A 16,498-nucleotide genomic window follows, 5' to 3' on the forward strand; every position below is an offset into this window, starting at 1 on the left:
ACTCTCAAAGTGTAAAGACTGGCTGGCCATTGACAGATGGGCAAAAATGCTTAGAGACTGAAAGTACAATGCCACTACACATCTCTTCATCCATTATTCTTCCAAGCATCAACCCTGTAAAGAGTCGCTTCTGTGCTTTTGCTAACAGACTTACTTTTACATGTATTATCTCAGAAACACTATGACTCAACTTCAGATGTTAATTGTTCAGAGTATGTTTCATTAGAATTTTTTTAAAGCCTGTCTGTAACAACCCAGGCAGTAAAGGACCCTTCCTAACTTCTACAAAACAAATGACTAACAAAACTTCTCTTGAAGATTATACAAATGAAGTATGACGCAGATAGAGAATAGGTTTTTGGTATGCCCTAGTTTCCTTTGAGATTGGTTTCATTTTATTTTATTTTTTAATATACACAGGATTTAGAAGATGCTTTATGCTGACAGTTTTTGACTTCAAGTATTAACAAAAGCTGTATTTTAGTCTGTCTTATCAAATTTCAAGACTTCTTTCAACAAAATAGTTTAAACCTTACCTTTCTGCCCCTAGTTAACAGATGTAACGCAGCACAGCCCTCTAACTCATTTACATTTGGTAAAAACTTTGGCAAAGTCATCTACCAGTTCATAAAAAAGGCATTTTTTCCCCCACCTCTGCTTTTGAAGAGAAACTATGAGGGGAAATCCTGCTTTAAAGTATTCTCACACTTGCATGACAGGAAGAAAATAAAACCGATAATCTGTATTTCACAAGCCTTGGCCTTGGTTTTATCCTTGACTGTATCTAACAGAGCTTGCTTCAGTGCCAAAACAGTCAAGTCAAGCTCTACTAATACATAAATTAAGTCTTCTCCATGGTGTCTACAGTTTTGCATATATATGTATTTCAGAAGTGTATGGCATACACTTCTACATAGCTATGGAAGAAAATTCCCCTCATATGTGAGAAGTTGGCAATGCTATTGGATGCATACTTGATAGCACTTCATGCCAAATGGTCTACCTCTGTTTTTTGATGGTTTTTTTCATTTTGTATTCTTTCAGCCATGTTTTCGAAGCCAGCTGCAGCCTTCTTGGCCATATATTCACCATTCTTCAAACAAACCAGCTCTTTGGACAAGCATGCCCTTTTTAAGGATTTTTATGTGAGTAATAATAAAAAGGGGGGGGGCGCTTTCTGTTCAACCCCCTTCTGGGAGTTGAGGAGTTTTCATTTCCATCGCTGCTGTATATTAAACACTTTCAATGCATTTGAACATTTGCAGAACTAAAGCACATAGACATATTGTCAATTAATGCTGTAAATATCCCACAGTCTGTACAAAATGAAACATTTAAAAAGAATAGCAGCACCACAGTTTTTCACTCCGTGATCACTACACCTGCCTCATTAATCTCATGTACCCATGTGAGGTAAATACATAGTACAACTACAAACTAAAAAAATCAATAAAACCTTTAAAAAGGTTTAATTTGATTCTACAAGGGAGGTTATCGTAATCCAACTCTGCTTTCTCACATTCTGCTAGCAATTTCTCCCAGCTCAGTTTCAACTGCTAACTTTGTTCTCCATCTCGCTATCTATCATGCTGTTATAATGCCAGCTCAAATGCTGTTTGTAACAGCACAGCAATTTCTCAGAAGTTGCCAGCTTCATAGCGTGTTCCTTTAGAAGTGCATGGAAATTATTAGATTAAATTACAAATGAAAGACTCTACAGTTGGTCATGATTACCAGAACATTTTATGTACATTCACTTGATCATGAATTTTAACTTCTGTTCCTTTACAGATCTTCTGTTTATATTCTGTTTTGCTAGATTACATGGGAAGTGAAATTGAAGACGACTGGGAAAGAGCTATATATTTTTCCCCATACTCCCCAATATCCTCAAAGGAAAACACTGTGACACCCACCTCCCCCATTCTCTACTGGCTTAGTGTTAACAGATCCCCTACAACCATTTTTAAAACCTCTGTTAATGTAAGCACATTTCACATACAGCAGTGCAACTCACTATTTTAAAAAGCCAACTGTACAGGAATCTGCTTTACAAAGCAAGACCTGCAACATCCCAGTTGTCCCCCTCCCCCCCGGTTTGTAAGATTTCACGTACCAGCATGGGACCAAACAATTAATACATCTAGAAATACCTGAAGAGAACATAGATCATACCACAACTGGTGATCACAACAGGGTAAGCAGCAGGATCTTTGATTATCTCACTGCTGGGGGTATCATTTTCAGGAAGATATTTCAAACCAATTTCTTGACCGTACACTGCCACTGAAAATATCTAGTAATTTTCTACAGGAATAGAGCTGTTCGACCCAATTCCAATGCAGATAATTATATTATCTGTACCTAAAATCCCTCTGAGTGTTTCAATCAGGTATGGTATTCTTCACTTTCTGTTCTGATCTGCTTAGCACGGCTGAGCACCATTAAACAGCTGTCAGATTCCACACAAGAAGTGGCTGGATTTCAGTAATAAGCAAAATGGTTCCCGATAGTGTTTAAAACACCTGGGGATCCTTCCAAATGAACGGTGCAATGAGGCTAGACTGTAAGATTAAACTGCTGTAGAATAAGCCCCATGATTTCTTCATAAAAGTACACGCCCTAATACATTTAGTCTCTGAAGAGCTCAGTTGTTGCCGAGAATGAAGCATACCTAGATGAGACTTCAGATAAGAATATGAAGAACCTTTACATTCAAGAAATTAGACAATTAACTCCTCGTGACACACAGCCCAAGCTATTCTCCTGCTTCTATCAGCACAGACCATCTACAACAGATATGGTGAAGTGCTAAACCGTGAGTCAGAGAACAGGGCTCAGTACGTTAGTTCAGTTATCACAAAATACAATACCAGCCTCTTCTTCATTTTCAGTCCAAGGAGATTTTATAACCAGCATTTAAAGAGGCAAGCAAGCAAACAAACTGATTGTGGACACAGTTAGAAGTGAGAAGAGGCTTTCTAATCATCAGAACAGCAAAGCTGTAGAAGAGCCTCCTATTAGAGCACTGGGGCCAAAAAAGCTAACAACTCTTAAAATGAAGTTCGATCTGTTTGTGACACAAATTGTGTAACATGGATCTAGTGACGTTAGAGGATTTAGACTCCGCTCTGCAGGGCCCTCCTCTATGTATCTGTAAGAATCTGCACAGGTGGGGAGGCATGGATTGTCTGTCTGCCAGCCGTGGGTACATATAATCTTAAAACTAACAGCTCTGTAAAATACGTTTCCAGAAGCGATTATCCAGGCTACAAAGAGTGCCTCAGCAATAGGTGAAACATAAGATAACTGAAAAAAGAATGAGAGGAAGAGAAAAATAAGACAGCGGAAATCTGCATATGACGCATGGAAGCTTCCACACATCCAAAAGTTTCTCCAACACCTTACCCGTAGCAACTTCCTCTTCTACCAAAGCTACAGAAATTCAGAAAACTACAGAATCTCCCTGGTGAGCTCAGGTGACAGAGAAGAAAAAAAAACTCAGCTCCATTTGAGAAGCAGCTACTGATCCCCCCCACAACATCCTGTCCCAAGGAACTGAGATGACAGGAAGTCTTTGATGGTGCAGGTGCCTGTAGCTAAAAGGTCTAGGATGGACAGACAGCTGAGAAGGTCACAATTGCCTCGCAGTACAGAAATGGAAGGCCCTAAGCTGAGCGTATTGTTCTGTTCTGACAGGTCCCCGTAAACTATCTGTGCCCAGCATTCCCCTTTCCCTTCCCCTGCCTTACACAACCACACGACACCAGCTACCGCTGCCTCCGACGACAGCCCCTTTGCTTCGCGTTTAGAAGCAAGGAAGCACGGAGTCTGTGAACAATCCTTAAGCTACACAGCAGCCAGACTTGCCAGGGCATTTAGATAATCCCACAATTTTAATATTTTTATTTATTTACACCCGTTCCTACAACTGTGTCACTGAAAACACGCTCTTACAAATATTTCAGCTAAGAATGGATCATCTGTTCATGAATTAACTTCAAAAGTAATATAGATACCACAGTAATTTAAAACTGGGTTGGGTTTTCTCCCCTTCTCTTTTTCACTGGGATAGCTCTCAGATTAAATCCACTGAGATCAATTGAGTCCTTCCAGATTTTCCCCCGCACAAATTTTTGTAGCTTAGAAAACAAATACTAGAAGAAAAGAAAACAAAACTAAAATTAGAAAAAAAAAATCAGACAATTTCCCAAATCTGAAATTGCCCTTTCCATTCAAATGCAGTGCTATACCCAAAACCGAAATTGTCACACAGCCTGTTAATCTCCATTACAAAACACATTCTTTATTTAGTAAAATTACAGCATTTGGTTGAATGATAACAGTATTTACATACTGGTTTATGAGCTCCTGAGATGTTTCTCAAGCAAATAAAATAAGAGAATAGGTTACGGTTTATTGAAATAAGAGAACGGCATTGTTCCTAAGAGAACAACATACTGCTGCTATTATTGCTCCTATGCTACAAACATTTAAAACAATGTTGTCCTTTAAAGGATTCATAGCACATATCATTTACCAAAATAGGACTAAATCAGTGGTGCATGCAGAATAGCCCTCAATGATGACAACGGCAACCCATAGACTCTACAGAAAACATCCAAATTTATAAAATTCAAAGAGTCCTCCTGAAAACAAAATACAAAATTTTGTACCGTGACTACACTCCATGGAATAGTCTAAATCCAGAAATGGAGAAAATCTAGCAATAAAGGATTTTTTTAAAGAAAGGAACACCACAAATCTACTGATGTCACTGTTAATGATGTCACATCTCTACATGCGGAGCATCACCCAAATTAAAACAAAACACAAAAAGCAAGCCCCACCAAACTATCAGTAGAGAAAGGATCAGGCTGAATAGATGACACGATAATAAATACCAAAGTCTTCTGGAAAATAGCAAATACTCTCAGTACCTCAACAGAAAGAAAGAATGAACAAGTACCTACATAGCTACAGCTTTCTATTATTAAATACAAAGCATCATAAAAATATTTACATATACAGCATCTTCTAATGATGTAAGAGCTGCCTTTCAATTTTTTTCAGCAAGACATTCTCTCTTGATTGACTTACCACTGAGACCAAGAGCTCGGTTCCAAAAAAACACAGCATTTTTTATCAGATTAAAAAGCTTTTTATATACTTTTCATTTTTAATGAGACAATAGTTCTCTATTAAAATATAGTTTATTCAATTATGAGTACTTCTAAGCGGACTAGTAGAACATTAAGCCTTAGACTGCAGCATGGGGAGAACTCCATGGATGTCAAAGCCTGCAAAGTGAAATGAATGGCACTTAACAGTCTCAGTTCAGGGCCAGAGCTGGTGAGTGAAGCATTCCTTCTACGAACCATGGCACACCACAAACCCTTGTTGCAGAACACACACGGACTGAAATTCAACCTGCTGGACAGGGACTCTCTTAGGAAAATCTTAACAGTTAGTGCCAGCAGTAAAAATATCCTTTTGGGGGAAAATCAGGCTTTTTCTCCATCTCCTGCTTTTTCCATGTATGGTGTCAATTTTCTAACAATCAGTTTTGATATCAGAATGCAGGTAATTTTCTGAAACCTACAGGGAGGCATGTATGCTCCCATATACTAAATAAATCCTCCATTTGAAAGGTGCTTTTGATAACTCCTAAATTTATGTTTTCACTTAAGCGTTCTACACAGCAACACAAACAGCATAACCTTAGCAAAATGAAAATCAAGTTATGTAAGGATCTGGCACTCCAAACATGTATGTGTATCAAGGACCAGGGTATTTTGAAATGCTAGCATTATAATAGCTAAAGCTTCACTTGAGAATTTATTCCACAGCAAACTTTGCCCACTTCATCAACAGCCCTTTCGTCAATTTTGTTTTCTTCATTCCCTATGTAAACTGGTTATTATAAACTCTGATGTATCAAAACAGCCTTGCAGCAGGTGCAGCTATGAAAATAAAGGATACGAAACTAGTATTTCTAGTGTTTTAAAAGGTTTGCTAAGTCAAACAATAAGGATTTTTATATTTAGTAAGGTGTGCCTGTGTACATATATCTAAGTATATATCTGTATCACTCCTCCATACAGATTTGATGAGTCCAGCTCTGCCAGTTTACAGCACATTGAAGAATCACAACCCAAACAGGTAAATTCTTGAACTCGATGCACAGCTGAACATATAAGCTTATAAGGTAGCTGTTCTAAAAATAATTTCACCTATACTGGTCACACATCAAGGTCATGCTGTTGCCACAAGAAATAAAGGACCGTATATTAAATAAAAAAAAAATTTAAAAAGGGCAAGAAATCACATTCTATTTCAATAGCTTTAAAAAGAAAAGGTACAAGTCTATAGGGACACCTAACACCTAATCCATCAAGTCCTGGTTTCAAGGAGGCCAAAACGTTAATGTTGTCGTGTTTTCCTGCACAATTCTGTATCTTCAGGTTTTAACTATTAGAAAGGCATAATCAGCTGGTATGTAGCGTGTAGGTCAGTTTACTTCCAATACGCTAATTTATGCAACATTAGTACATAATGCCAGCTCCAATTCTCTTACTGTTTGCACTCTAGGAGTAGACTTGTATTTTCTGCCAACTCCATTACATCATCCGAAAAAACCCAAACATCATTTTTTTTCCCCCAAATCCCTGCCACTCTCCTCCTCCTCCTTCTCCCTTCCGAAGCCCTTCCGACCCACACGCCAGCTCCTGCCCTAAGCTTTATTTCCCTTGGAAGCCTGCGGAGCGGCGGCCGGGGAGAGCTGTCGCTATTGTGTGGCAGGGGGATGCCTCCTCCATCACTGACCTTCGCGTTGTCGCTCGGGCTGTTACATAACCCGGTGCCCGCCTGCGTGCGGCGAGTGCGAGCCCGGGCGACTGTCGCCCTGTGCCTGCCTTGTCCCCGGCCCCCTCCCCTCCCCTGTCTAATCCCGGGGGAGGAGGGACATGTGGGTCAGCAGGTTAGCAGTACCAAAGCCTAAACAAATTCGGGACCGCGAATTCCCAGCCCCCCTCCCCGCCCTCCCTTTCCCTTTTCGCATCCGTAGAGAACCGACAGCCGAGCGTTACGTAATTTATAGGACCCCAAAGTTGCCCCCTCCCCACGCCCGCCGGCCCAGCGCCATCTGCCCGCGCCGCCGGAGCCCTCGGCCGGGAGAGCCCGGGGCGGGGGGTCGGGGGCGTTGTGTAACACCCGCGAACTACGGCCGCTCCGCAAACATCCAGAGAACTCCCCGACAAATTAAGGAAATTTTCTCCAGTGTTTCTGATTAACCTCGTTACATAAGGCGCTTGCATTCCAAATCCACTCTCGCAAGCTCTAAATATACCCCGCGCAGCCAAAAGCTCCCTGCACACACGCCCGCGGCCACCCGGCCTCCTCCGGCCAAGCCCGCTCCTCCTCGCCTCGGCATCCGCCTAACTGCGCGCTCCCTGCTCGCAAATCGCCTCTAATTAAATGTTTCGGCGTGTGTCATCTCGATGGCTTTTACTGTACGCGGATTCCCTGAGTGGGAAGCTGCCTGGGAAGGGGGGGGTGTGGCCAAAAGGGGAAAAATACTGTAAAACACAAGCCAACACATGATCAGCCATATTCCAACCTACAACCAAAAATCCCTCCGTCCGAGGAGAGATGGTCTCCCCGCCGCCGCCGGCCGGGCATCGCCGCCCCAGCCCCGCCGGCGGCCGCCGAGGGGGCTGCCGCTCCCGCCGGGCACGCACTTTTCTCCGCCCGTCATTTCTGTCAACAGCCGTGTGCATTATTACAGAGCGTTATTTAATTAATTTTTTACCCATCACCGAGTGATTTTACCAAGCAAAGCCTCTCTAGCGCGCTCCCCCCCACCCCCCCTTCCCCGCCTTGTAGGAGCAACGCTTCATAAATTATTTACAAGTAATTAAAGCGGCAGCCTCCTCCCTCTCTCGCACGTCTCGGCAAACTCCGGCGGTGTTTGAAGCCGGCGCCCCTCACCCTGCCGGCGGCGGGAGCCGGGGCGAGCGCGCCCTGCCCGCTCCGCTCCCCTCGGCGGCTGCCCGCTGCCCGCCCGCCGCCGGGGCGGCTCGGGCACCACCGACCTGACGCCAAACTTCAACATTCCCCCCCCGCCACGAGCACCTTCAGAGCTGACCCGCACGACTAAAAGACACAACCTGAGGCAGGAGAGGGCTTGACAGTTCGCGACGGGAAAAAGGGGGGGGCTCGTTTGTTTGTTTGCAGCGTTTTATTCGGAGGCCGGAGGGGGAGCGAAGGAGAATCCACGGGAGCAGAGACCCTCTGCAAAGTTGTGCACCTTCAAGAAACAACAGCAGCTACGAGATGATCCGCCCCGCGAGGAAATCATTTTTAAGATACACTTAAATGAATTAAGGGAAAACAGCACGCAAGAGAGTGAATAAGTCACCCGCAAACCGCAAATCTGCCGTTTAATCACAGATCCCCCATTCACAACAAGCCACAGCACACCAGTTGAGAACTGTCAAAAGGAGACAGACGAGGGGGAGAAGAAAGGGGGGGCAGGAAGGACACTGCAGCTTTAAAAGTTTGTTCCCTTGAATCCCAATACTCCTGCTGTTGCTTTATATATTTATAAAATTATGTAATTTCAGGGGCACAGTACCCATCCGGATACCACAGGCAATAAGCGACAGAGACAGGAAAGCACCAAACACCGCTCAATATTTTCATTGCATTTGTCCCTCCTCCTGCAGCAATTAAAAGAAGCTATAAAAGTTTGCAAGGTTTTGCAGGGGGGAGAAGCGTGGCTTGTTTGCGTGCGCGGCTTCAACGAGCACGAGCGATAAACCAGGGGATTAAATTGCTGCATTTCCCCCTTCTCTCTTACCCCCCTCTTCCTATTCCCACCCACCCCCCGATCCCACTCCCCCGGCCCCCTCCCCCTTCCCCAAGTCTCCCTACCTCTGCTGCTGCTGCTGCTGGAGTAGCTCTGCCTGCGGACGGGAGCCGGCGCATCGCTTTTCCGGGCAGGCTCCAGGTTCACCGGGGTGTCCCTGGCGCCGGCGGCCGCCTCGGAGACGCTGCTGCCCGGCTCACTGGCTGCTGGATCGGGGGCTGCCGGAGCGGACTCCATGTTTTTCCCAATGTAGATCGCTTGGAGATGGCGAGCTCCTACACTCCCTCTATCTTCTGTTTCCAGCGCAACTCTATGGTAGGAAAGCAGAAGGGAGAGAGCGAGCGTGATCCAGATGGGATGTGAGCTTGCCTGGCTGTGACCACAAGCAGCGCTAGCGAGAGCTGCACACCCCCCCGCCCCCGCACCCCCCGCGCTCCGCCGCCAGCCGCGCACCCCGCATCGCCGCCCTCCGGCGCGGCCCCGGGGCGCGGGCCCCGGCCGGACACCGCGGCGACGGGACGGGACGGGACGGGACGGGCGGGCGACCGCGGGGGCGGCGGGCGAGGCGCCTCAAGGCCGCCGGAGCCCCTGCAGCCCCCGAGCGGGGCCGGGGGAAGAGAAGGTGCCGCCGGCTCCCAGGGGGGCGGGAAGACCTCCGTCTGGGCTGGGACCCACGGCTCGACGCGTCCAACAAGGTCGCCGGGCCCAGGAGGAGCTCCCATCTCCAGCCCCGGCACGGGTGGGAAGAGCCGCTAAACTGGGCTGTCTTTTCGCCCATGACTGTTTCAGCTGAGGCTGCATCAGAAGATGCCAGCTGTATTAAGTGTCTCAAGATGCACACGTTTAGCAGCCGTTCAGCCGGAGAAGGCAACATTTCAGACAATACCCCTCTTTCAATGAGGTATGTGTTCACGTAGGACAGAAGGTGTAAAGCTCCAGATCTGGGCTGACTTCTGCAAGCACTCTTGTGCAGTTCATAGTCTCAGGAACGGCCAGCTCCTTGTCCATTACCCAATTTTAAAATAAAGTAACAGCTGCCACAAACAGCGTGCTGAAGAACACATCCCTCTTGTATAACAGAGGCCATGTTACACGCAGCCCTACTGCCTCCTGCACAGAAGGTGCTAAAGCCGTCTGCTTTGGCTGTTCTGACTGGAAGCATGGCCGGACTGAGCAGACCATGATGTTGGTACTAAGAGCAGTACAAGCTTTTTCCAAATGGTACTGGGTCATGTGCAAGCAGCTGATATGCCACCTTCTGCCGACCTGGACTGCTGTTACAAGCTTTCAACACTGCTGGTGCTGGTACCTGATGAAACTCGTAGGTAAACCCCAGACAAATCCACATTTCGCAGCCTAATCACCAGTGTTGCACTGCTCTGTCACAAATGGTGGCTGCTCACCAACAGATGTGAAATGTACCATGGGTCTTATTTGCCCCAGGATCTTGTCCACAAATTGGATTACATCTTGCACTGCTGATAGTTCTTCTAGTGGAAAAGTAGAGTCTTGTATCAGTTGTATCTTCAGGAGGTCCTGAAGTTCCAGTTACCCGTGTCTGGAAAAAAGCCACGATAGTTCTCATTACCTGTTGGCAGAGACTGCAGGAGATAGAGTAGCATTAAGAATGATTCTGCATTTTTTTTTTCAGAGTGCAAATAAATTTGAGGGGGTCAGAGCTGGACTCACAGACCTTGCTCATTGCGTAAGGCAGTGCTTGTTCTGGAGAATTAAGTACTCAGTTACAGCAGGCCTGGAAGCCCTGGGGTACGGACACTAAAGGCTACAGTGTTTTTCACCAGTGACAAGTGAAACCATCTCAAGCCTGATAGAGCTGTTCCTAGACAGCAGACTGGGAGTGCAAGCGAGTGAAAATGGAAGAGGGAGATGGGAGTACAGTTTGCTCCCAGTGCCTTCTCTTGAGGCCGTAGGCAGCGTCCCGCCATCACCCTGTAACACCTGCTGGCACAGACAGGCCCAGAGTCTTCTGGCCAGAATCTGCAGAGGGCAGTGAGGTGGTCCTTCTCTGATGCAAGTTTGGTGGATTAGAGCTGCAGTTTCCTGCAAACCCTCTCCCTTTACTTTTCGCTAATTGGCAGCCTCCAAATAGAAGCAAGAATTATGTGAGCTGTGGAAACTGAACTGCCTGTTATCCTGAGAGAAAGCTTATCCCTCCCTCTTCAGATCAGGGTTTAAGCAGGCTGACCAGGCAGTGTGTGTTGGGAAACTTGCCCGGCTAATAAAAAAAGGACTTCATTCCTCAAAGCTGCCAGACCACTGCCTTTCACCAGTGCTGGGAACAATCAGACTACTTGCCACAGTAAGGATTATTCACGTGAGTGTTTTGCAGGACTGCTTTTAGTATTGCGGATACTTCAAATTATCAGAGAGAGTGTGGGGTGTTTTTTTCTCTTCTTTTATTTGTTAAAGGCTGCTGAGATTTAGTACACCTACCTTAGCTACACAATTGTCACTTAATCTATCTTATCCCCTATTTTCTAAAACTAAACAATTTTTCAATTTACTTTCTTGAAAGAGAGGGAAACACTGAAAGCTACGACAGGACAACATAGAGTAGAGCTTTGTTTTTCAAAAGAAATTGGGGGTGGGGAGGAATAACAAAGGAATAAACCCAAGTGCCTAGAACATCTGAATCAATAGAGAAGAAAAATTCATTTTATGGTGTTTAACAACATCTCTCTCAAGTCACTAGCAAGAAGAACCAGCCAAAGCAGGACAGACTTGTAGCACGTTTGTAGAGTCAACAGTCTAAGGGTTTTTGTAGCATCTACACAAGCAATGAGACTTTTGCAATGCACTTTTGCAAAAAGAAAGGATGCCCAAAAACCCTAAAAGCACCATGAGAAAAAGAATAGGGTGAGCTTTATATAACGGAGGAAAACCATCATGACTTTTGTCAAGCTGCCTTTCTATGAAGCTGCTCTGCCGAGACATTTCTTGGGCACAGAAAAGGTCTTCCTCATTCTTCTGTCTTTTATTTCTAGCTTCCAACCCATACCAAAATGGTTCATTAACTTTGATCACTAAGCTTGTTTAAACAAGTGAGGTGGCATTATCAGCGAAGACAGGTATGCTGAGAAACTTGAGGAGAAATGTTTTGTTGGATTAAAAAGGGCTTTAGAAGTTGCTGCAGATGTTACCTGCAACAGAACCTATCATAAGTAACAGTAATGGGGAAAAATAAAGGGCAAGTATCACCAAACAGATTTTGTTGATTCCATGTAGATACAAAAATAAATAATTTTTAAAATTTTAATTAACAAATAATCACATGAACCTTGTGTGATCCCAGAGTAGACAAGATATTAAGATCATATGGATACTTTTTCGGAGCACCGCCACAGTGACGGAGTATGTGGCAGAAAAGCTGTAAAGCACACAACCATCAGACAGCACAGAAAGCACACTCTCGTGTGGGACAGGCACACGGTACACAGCCCACACACACAGGGAAGAAAAATCAGAGTTCACAATAGATTAGTACAACACCATTTTGCCATAGCATTCATGGTCCATTAATATGAAAGCATATTTTGAATTTAAGGTAGTCAATAATGGCCGTCCACAAGCACAACCAGCACAGCTGTTGAAATACCCCATTTTAAAAAAAAAAAGCCAAAGTACATTCCTGCCCCAGGGAGTACATGATAGCCCGCGTTGCCTTCTGTGGATACGGGCTACAGTGAGCTCTGGCTACGCCATGCACCTGTCAAAGGGGACTGTCAAACCTTCCTAGGAAGCTTTGTTATCTCCAGTCTAGCAGTTGTAGAGAACATATTGCTGTAGAGCAATGAAGGCAAAGCTTGGAAAATACCTCACAAAAAGAACCAGTGAGATATTTTGGTGCTGGTGGCATTTCATTCTTAGGTGTTCCCTTGTGGTATTCCCCCAAATGCTTGCAGTTACAGCTCCTTCTCCTGTACAAGAAATTGCCAGGCCTAAGGTGCATTTGCTTCCATTGGACACATTCCCCTGCCCATGGTTTTGATGTCTTTGCAGGAAAAGAGAAAGCAAAAGATCATAGACTGAAGACATTTGGAAGAGCAAATTTCAGAGTCATGCAAAAAGTAGGACGTCTTCAGTGGAGTCAGCTAGTACAATTCTGATGTAATCATGCTTACAGACCAATCTTGGAAGAATTTAAGTCATATGCATCTATCCTTTGTAACCATATTCTGTGACATATCTTTTAGTGATTTACAAAACTTCAGTTAATTAAGTTTTACAGCAGGACAAGAAACGGCTTCCACTTGAAACACACACCTGAAAGCAACTGTCTCAAAGTTATGCACCCCATTAAGCTTCAGCAAAAACAGGCAGACTAGTAAACTACATGTATAGAACATGAACTAATTACTGAAGCTGAATATTTGGCAGTAATTAAGTTAAATACTACTTTAACAGCATTCTGTCTTATTCTAGATGAAAACAAAATAAGAAATAATAGGAGAGGAATAAGACAACTGTGCTAGAGGCACAGCTGGATGCAGTTTCAGTGGACCCTTTCCCACAGCCTTTATCTCTAAGCAAAGTGGAAAGCTCATCAAGCAGTTCATCTGGAATTTACACTCACAGATATAATTTTGTTTGTTTTAAAGACTGAGGAGCATTTGTTAACTAGCAAGCACAGCACAGATTCAGTGGAATCTCCCTTCTTCCTGCTGCAAACTCAGTGTAAACTGTGAGCTGCTTTTCATTGTTTGCTAAGCCTCTATTTCCACTTTCCTCTCCTGCCATTTGGATTCGTTCCTTACTGGATTTTCTGTTTCTGAAAGAAACCGAAGAAGTGGAGAAGCATACAACATATGAAGTAATGAATCCTTTGTGCTTATCTGTACAGCACTATGTCCACAATCGGCATCCCCCAATACAGAGTAAGCAGCAATAGCACAGGCCAGTTCCTAAGGATTCAATACTTCTTGTGAATGAATTAAGGCAAAAGGCCCAGAGATACCTGGGCTGAGATACTCTCGGCATGCTGTCTTTGCTGCTGTTTTCTTGCAGATGGTTAAAGAAAATTTACTGAATATTTTCCTTTAGCAAGATGAACACCTTTCTCACATTCCATACACTTGCAGACAACCTCTTCCTCCCACAAAGGTAAGCTAATTGAATTAGAGGAGCAATTCAGCCTGCCCATATTCTCTGGAGAGCTGAAGGGAAACAGGGAAGAGAAAAATCTGATGCAGAGATACATTTTTCATCTCAAGAAAATGTAAGCTTTTTTACTGAAGACCAGTAAATGAGACATCATTTCTGAAAGTCCAAAGTGGGGGTGGTTGTTTTCTAATTAACTCTTGCTTCAGTATCTTCTTAACTGTGTTTTTCCTCAATAGCTGTTCGCTCAAATACCACATTTATTATAGAATTCGTCTTTTATATCCAACTGATATCTCATACTTTCTGTGCAAAAAAGGTGTTTCTCTAGAAGCAGTGGCAGGTTAAAAGCAGGTTAAAGCAAGGAGAAAACATAGTTTCTTCCTTACGAAAAAAAATGTTACTATTGCCCAGATGATTGTTGTGCATATGCCATCATACATCTCTGTCATTCTCTCTGTGGATTCCATCAGTAACCCCTTTCAAAATACTTTACCCAAAAGAAACATTGTAAGTTATTTGGCTCACTGGCAAGATCCTAGAATATTAAAGTGCATTTGGAAAGCTAACTTTCACTTAAAATCATTAAGGACACCAAGCAAAAGCGTATCAGACTAGAATTTTGTTGATCCAACTCATCCTGAAAAAAAAAAGCTATAATTTACCTTGTATTACTGTGCATTAACATGTAGTTAATGAGATACTTTCTAGAAAGCGTCTAATGCATGCACAGGAGAACATAGTTAAACCAAAACACAAAGTTGCATATTTGCAGGAATCTAAAACATGGCCAAGTAATATTCTTTGCAAATAACTTTTCCTAAGTATCTAGAAAGAAAGATAACAAAAAATAATACCTGCATATCTGAGGTCTGAACAGCATACCCACGCTGACACTTAACTATAGCGAAGCATTCACACAAACCTGTTACACCACCGTCATGCTTTCGTTTTAACAGTCACAACGCAAAACAGTAGCGTACTTCACCTCACCATTAACTCACAACAATTTCTGATATCATACCTTCAGAAGGGCGGGGAAGTTACGATAGAAACTATCTGCCTTTCCCCACACTCCCTCACAACCCAGCCACCTAAGGAAGCTTCCCACCACCACTTCAGAATGTTTTCTCAGGTATCCCATCGGAACAGCAAGGAGGCATGCCTGTACACCTTCCCATTTCCCTCCCTTTTCTCCAGGTCACAGAACTTCACCTTCTAGCTAGCTTAGAAATACAAAGATTGCCTTCGTTGAACATATACCAAAAAATTACACTACCCATCAGTTTATTCAAACAGCCCAAATAAACAGCAGAGACATTACAGCTCAGATACGCATTAAAACTGAATTATGCCAGAAAGGCAGAAGCGAAAGTTGCAATTTAATTTAAAATAATTAGTCAGGTTTTACATAATTTGAAGCCTCATTTGATTTATTTAAGCACTTTATCTAGTAAAATATTTTTATTTGCAGGAAAAGTGGAAAGCCATCTACTGCATGCAAAGGTCAATTAGCATGGCCAGCATTACAGAAAACATATATTTCCCTGTCTGCTTTACCTCTTTCAGAACTTAACGTTCCACAATAGAACACAAACCCCAAAACTTTGGTCATTGTTAGAGCTATCTTCAGGATCTATAAAGCACCAAAATCCAAAATAAGCTCTGCAACTTTTTTCATCTTTTTTTTTTTTCCTGTGATGAAAAATAAGATGGAAAAATACCTTTTAATCAAACAAAATATTTAATTAGACCTGAAATTAAAAGATGCATTTTGCACCTTGATTTTTTAACTTGTTTAAAGTGAAGTTTAGATATGCTTCAAAGTAAAATGATATTTTCCTTTAAAAAAAAACCCCACAAACCACAAAAAAACCCACTTTTGAACGTGTTTAAAAAGGAACAACAAAGTCTTGCATATTTTCCAATTTCTTATTCAATTGAATAAATCAATCACAAAATAAAGTTCATTAAATTGACCCAAATATGGATTTTTCTATCCAAAATAAGCCACTCCATTTTGGATACTGTAAAGCTACCAATAGCTCTTTGGTAGCCTTTGTACAATCAACATTGCGATTCTCACACAATTTCAACTACAGAAGTACACACAGAATGTGAAGTAGACTATTCAGTAATAGCATCAAGAGAGGCTCTTGGCATGTCTTAAACTAGGAGACGCAACCATCCTCAAAGCCATTTATATATCAACATGAAAAATTAGGTCTTACTGTAACATTAAAAATGGCTTTCACACTCAGGTCTGTGGCTCTAGCACAAGTGCTGTGTCAGGCCATAAGAAACTCTCCCAAGACAAAGGCTCAGACGCCTGGCAAGCTATTTTCACATGTCATTTTGGCTGAACATCCTTCCTGTTCCATGGCTATGGATGAAATCCCCTCACAGGATGAATCTCAATGACCAACAGCTGCTCACGGCACTGCCCATCGCCATATTACCAAAAAATGAAAAGGCAATTTCTCTCACAACACTAAGACAATCTAACTAATC

At 43.3% G+C, this 16,498-nt stretch overlaps 1 protein-coding gene across 1 annotated transcript in view; it reads right to left on the reverse strand.

Annotated features, from left to right (window-relative positions):
* Positions 1-16,498, reverse strand: part of RORA (RAR related orphan receptor A) — a 435,634-nt gene that overhangs the window by 369,127 nt on the left and 50,009 nt on the right. Inside the window, exons 3-4 of the mRNA XM_074600027.1 lie at positions 10,273-10,427; positions 8,935-9,179 (exon numbers count right to left, since the gene is read on the reverse strand). Of these exons, the coding sequence (XP_074456128.1) occupies positions 8,935-9,106 (172 nt within the window). The 5' untranslated portion in view covers positions 9,107-9,179; positions 10,273-10,427. The remainder of the gene's footprint in view (positions 1-8,934; positions 9,180-10,272; positions 10,428-16,498) is intronic.

Source organism: Larus michahellis, chromosome 9 (assembly GCF_964199755.1).
Source record: "Larus michahellis chromosome 9, bLarMic1.1, whole genome shotgun sequence".
Classification (NCBI taxonomy): domain Eukaryota; kingdom Metazoa; phylum Chordata; class Aves; order Charadriiformes; family Laridae; genus Larus; species Larus michahellis.